Source organism: Doryrhamphus excisus, linkage group LG10 (assembly GCF_037039965.1).
Source record: "Doryrhamphus excisus strain RoL-2023G ecotype Guam linkage group LG10, RoL_Dexc_Guam_v1.1, whole genome shotgun sequence".
Lineage (NCBI taxonomy): Eukaryota > Metazoa > Chordata > Actinopteri > Syngnathiformes > Syngnathidae > Doryrhamphus > Doryrhamphus excisus.
In genome coordinates this window covers 5,280,816-5,285,604 of record NC_136366.1, presented here as the reverse complement: position 1 = coordinate 5,285,604, position 4,789 = coordinate 5,280,816, and the positions used below count along the sequence as shown (strand labels likewise).

Below are 4,789 nucleotides of genomic sequence, written 5' to 3'. Positions count from 1 at the left end.
GCTTGAGAAAAATCACATCCAAAACCTGCTGTGCTTGCTTTGCCTCCATTACAAAAAAGGCACCACTGATATCAGCTGTAAAGAGCCACAATGTGTGCTCCACAAAACACCAAGAAGGCGCCAATAACATTTTTTGTACATCGACTCAAGTACTTTTCCATCTAATCCCTACTTTTTTCCGCCCCCCACGACAGCTTATATGAACACACACAAACACAGCACAGTGATAAGTTTACTTAAAAAGGCAGCAATCAAGACGTGAGAGGTTGACACTTGGTTTGAGAAAGCACATAAGAATCTTCCCAAGGAATTTCCGTAACAATGAAGCTGCACTGAAGCTCCTGGAATTGAACCACATTCATAAAAGACAAAACTTGTCTTGACTCGGTTGGAGTGTGTTGGGTGAAACTTGCCTTGATTAAAAAGTGGTAAGGACAGGCTTGGGTAGTGTTGGTCCTGCAGACCACAATGCGATCCAGTTGCATCACCAAGTAGTACTTCAAACCAGCCACCACCTGCCGGCAAAGGGAAAACATTCAAATAATATCTCCTTCGGGATTCACTGAAGCATAAATAAGGACTCAATGATCTACCCGGCACTTCCTGAAGTCAAAGCACATCTTAAGATACAGTGGAAACAAAATGTATGAAAATCAATCCATTCCAGATATTAAATATTAAACATTTGAGAATAGTTTTACATGTAAAAAAAGGTGAAATAATGAGGAATGGCTGGAACTTGATACAGACTTAAAAGGAAAACTGCACTGTGAGCATGTACATGTACATTCATAATTACATGAAATATGTAATTATGCCATTATTTGCCAATTTTTAGCATTAGCGGAATTCCTTCTTGGGTGCATTGATGGCACATAACCTAAAAAGGAACGCTACACAGTGTTACTTTTCCAAACTCCAAAAAAACCACAGCAACTCCAATATGTAGCGTTACTTTTGGCTAGCAGCCTGAGGCGGGGTGTCACTACACCAGTAACGTAGTTCTTGGGTGGAATAATTAAAATGTGGCTGTAGTAAATTCTCTTTTTACATCTTTAGAATGCACACAAAAGCAAAAGGCGTGTGTTCATGTCTCATAAGGATTGTGTTTGGGCGGCGTTTTGGGGTTTCTCACCTTCATCAAAGTGCTGGCACTCAACTTTCTTTGGCCCCATGGCGGGTTATTTAGGAGCCACACAAATGCATGCGGCACCGAGTCAGCAATGCCATTTTGCGGGACAACTAGCTTTCACAATATTGTACCAAAAAATGAAAGCGTAGGAAAACAGAGGTAACATTTTGGGCAAATTTGGCAAAAAATGTCAGTCGAAATCTAGCGCCTCTCTTGTGACTTCTGGAGTGACATGAAAGCACGTTATCGATCTTACGCCGTGTTAGGCTTCTACGGTGTCACTTTGCCATCCGGTCTGATACCACTTTGGTCCGTTTACAGCTCTTGGTCAGGGATGACACAAGGGGCATTTTTTTTTTTATGGCGCACCAATTCGACTATTTAGATTCCTTCATTGTGGGCAGACAGTGGCCATTAGAGACATAGGAGGTTGACGAACCTGGAATTAAACAATGCATTAGTTACTTCCACTGTAAATGTTCATTCAAAAGACATACGAGTAAATAAGCCATTAAAGCCATTAAAATAAAATTAATGCTTGTGTTCCCAAAGCGACCCGAATTCCCGATGGACAGGAAGTGACAGCTCATCTGTGTTATGGCCCAACAGTAGTCCATATTAAAAATTACTATTATGATTATGTTATTGTGTGAAATAATTTTAACTTACAATAACTTCCGGTTCTGGCGACATCAAGTGGCCAAGTAGAATATTTCTTCTGCTTTGTAGTTTATTCAGTGGACCATTTTATGCTTGAACATAATTTAGGCTAAAAATATGCATTTTTCCGTTACCAATAGGCCGCATTCCACCACAAAACAGCGGAATTATTATTTCCAAAAACCCCAATAGTGAGGAAGCAGTATTCGATTTGCAAAGTAGGTTTGAATAGACTATTTATATGAAGTGGTCATTTATTAAAACCGGATGTCCTTGAGCGACTTGGAGGGACTTTTAGACCAGCCAATCCCTGCTTTCCTTACTAAAGAGTGGTCAACACTGCACTGCTTGCCATTCCATGTAATTAACATTCACACAAATTAACAATTCAGAGGCTCCAATCACCCAAACGTGCATGTTTTTAGAACGTGGGAGGCATCCAGGCTGTCATATTTAAAAGAAAGGGATATAGTTTTGTTTCTCGTCACTTATCGTGTTATTTTGTGATCCTGTGATTAGTAGACAATCAGCTGCACGAGAGCCCCGTTTAGCTTACATGCTGGCAAGCTAGCATGAATAAGCCACGCCCATTACTTTACGTCATACAAACCGTCGGGAAACACCTGAACACTTTTTTACCTGAACTTCTGCTGACGTTATATTCAACATTCGGTAGAAAAAGTGCTGCTCCGGGTTGACTCTGTTGAATTCCGCCACGGCGAAATGAGCCGCCGCTAACACCTGGTGGTCGGTCACCGGCACCTGGCGGGGTTGGCCGGTCATCCTGGCTCGACCGTCGGTCTGTACGCCGAGAAAAGCCACAAAACACAAAACAGACGCCCAGACCATCATAGTGTGAACCCGCCGGGCGAGCTTCCAAAGTGGCTCCATGTTGGTCAGGACGGGGGAGGAGTTGGAAAAGACTCACCTGTTTGGCATCAGCTCATTTGTGACATCAATTGAAAGTGTGCGCGCGCGACCAGAAATGCCAAGTGTTGCGTAGCAACCGTTGTTGCCGTGCTGCCGTCAAGGTAGCACAAAGTGGCGTAAACGAGGCAAGGCTTGATTTACACGAACTTTCATCCAATTCGTCAAGTCACGTCCGTGTCTCACAAAATTTGGGGATATTCGGGTGACATTTTAGGGTGAAAATGCACTCTAATCTTTACATGTGATTCCCCTCTTTCAGTATCTAATGACATTTAAATGTATATGTAGATTCATGCCCCTTTATAAATGTTGCTGTTGGTGAAAATTAGAAGACCATTCTTGAAAAGATGTAACCAAAAACTACATTTTAGACTCGCCACAGAGTAGTAGTGTGGGTTGGATGTACATGGCATAATGAAGGTGGGTGTTGGAGGGCATTTACAAGAGATCTTTTTATAGACGTGTGAAAAAAAATCACCACGGCTAAATAATTGATTCATCCTTTGAATTAGCCATAAACTATCCTGAATTAGAGAATTTAAAAGTGATGCAAGGTACACTAACACTCAAAATAGTTACATGCCATACAACAAATAACTACCTTATTGTCACGATTGGGCTTCACCCCTTCGTGACAGCTCTTAGTTTCCCACTTTTCCTTATTTCCTGGTTCATGCCCTTATTTTGTATTCACTTCCTGTGTTGGTCTGTTGTGTTTTCCGTTGCTTTCCATTATATCACGCACCTGTTTACCATTTTGTATTATAACTATTCAGTTCAGGTGCGCGCTCCTTTCGTTGTTTGGGTCATTGTCGTTTTTATGTTGGTCGCAATAAATACATTTTTACCTGCAATTGGATCCTCATCTCTGCATCCTGGGGTACTGTACAATTTGTTAAAAACTAAGACTAAAATGTATTTCCACAGGAAATAGCAGTAGTGTGTTATTGTGGTAAGGTAGCTAGTATAGTAAATAGCTCCGTAGCGTCCCCAAAGGCCGGAAGTTGCAACGGACTTTGATGGTGTAACTAGCTTCATGCTAGTTACACCGTCAAAGTCCATCAAAAGTATCAAAGTATCACCATCAAAGTAAACCATCTTTCATAGATGGATTACTGTGATAATTATGTACTTGTATAATGTACATACAAACAAATGAGCAAATAGGAAACAAAAAGACTTGCTTGTGATTGTATTTTACAGTAGCTAGCAAAAGCAGATAGCTCACTAGCGCCCTCAACGATTTGGAGTAGTAACTGACTTCATCAAATTGGAAAAACACATTTAAATCATGTATGAAGTCGCTTTGTAATAAAATTATACATATACCGTGCACCCCCCCCCCAAAAAAAAACAGATAAGAACACTCTGAAGTTATTAAGTTCATTCATTCATTCATTAAGTTCATACCGCTTATCCTCACGAGGGTCGTGGGGTTGCTGGAGCCTATCCCAGCTGTCTTCGGTCGAGTGGCGGGGTACACCCTGGACTGGTGGCCAGCCAATCACAGGGCACATATAGACAAACAACCATTCACACTCACATTCATACCTACGGACAATTTGGAGTGGCCAATTAACCTAGCATGTTTTTGGAATGTGGGAGGAAACCGGAGTACCCGGAGAAAACCCACACATGCACGGGGAGAACATGCAAACTCCACACAGAGATGGCCGAGGGTGGAATTGAACCCTGGTTTCCTAGCTGTGAGGTCGGCACGCTAACCACTAGACCACCGTGCCGCCCCAATGCAAAATGTAAATGTTTTTTTTTATATTATTTTTCAAGTGTTACTGGGAAAAACAAACAAAAAAAAGCAAACAAAAAAGGATTGTATGCATATTTTGTGTGTATTTTTTTTTTTAAATATGTCTGCACCAACTTCACCACAACAAATTCCTAGTACATGTATGATCATAACTGGCAATAAAACAATTTTTGATCAGGAGTGGCGTTATGTGTCTCTTGACTTTTCTACAAAAGAAGTAAAAATCACAAGACATTTTAACAAATTATTCCTTTTAATATAAAAACAAAATACCAACCACACTACACTAAAAAAAAATG

The 4,789-nt window shown here is 40.9% G+C and overlaps 1 protein-coding gene across 1 annotated transcript; it reads right to left on the bottom strand.

Moving 5' to 3' along the window:
- Positions 1-216: 216 nt before the first annotated feature.
- LOC131119940 (cystatin-like) lies at positions 217-2,717 on the bottom strand. The gene is made up of 3 exons (XM_058064830.2): positions 2,432-2,717; positions 414-515; positions 217-341 (listed from the first exon to the last, which is right to left on the bottom strand). The coding sequence occupies exons 1-3, from the start codon at positions 2,681-2,683 to the stop codon at positions 252-254; spliced, it is 444 nt and encodes a 147-aa protein (XP_057920813.2). The 5' UTR covers positions 2,684-2,717; the 3' UTR covers positions 217-251.
- Between the last annotated feature and the right edge of the window lie 2,072 nt (positions 2,718-4,789).

Excerpts from the sequence above, each read along its gene's own strand:
- LOC131119940 (XM_058064830.2), bottom strand. The coding sequence starts at position 2,683 with ATGGAGCCACTTTGGAAGCTCGCCCGGCGGGTTCACACTATGATGGTC. Across the intron at positions 516-2,431 it reads TAACGTCAGCAGAAGTTCAG|GTGGTGGCTGGTTTGAAGTA; the intron begins GTAAAAAAGTGT and ends CTTTGCCGGCAG. Across the intron at positions 342-413 it reads CTTACCACTTTTTAATCAAG|GAGCTTCAGTGCAGCTTCAT; the intron begins GCAAGTTTCACC and ends GTTCAATTCCAG.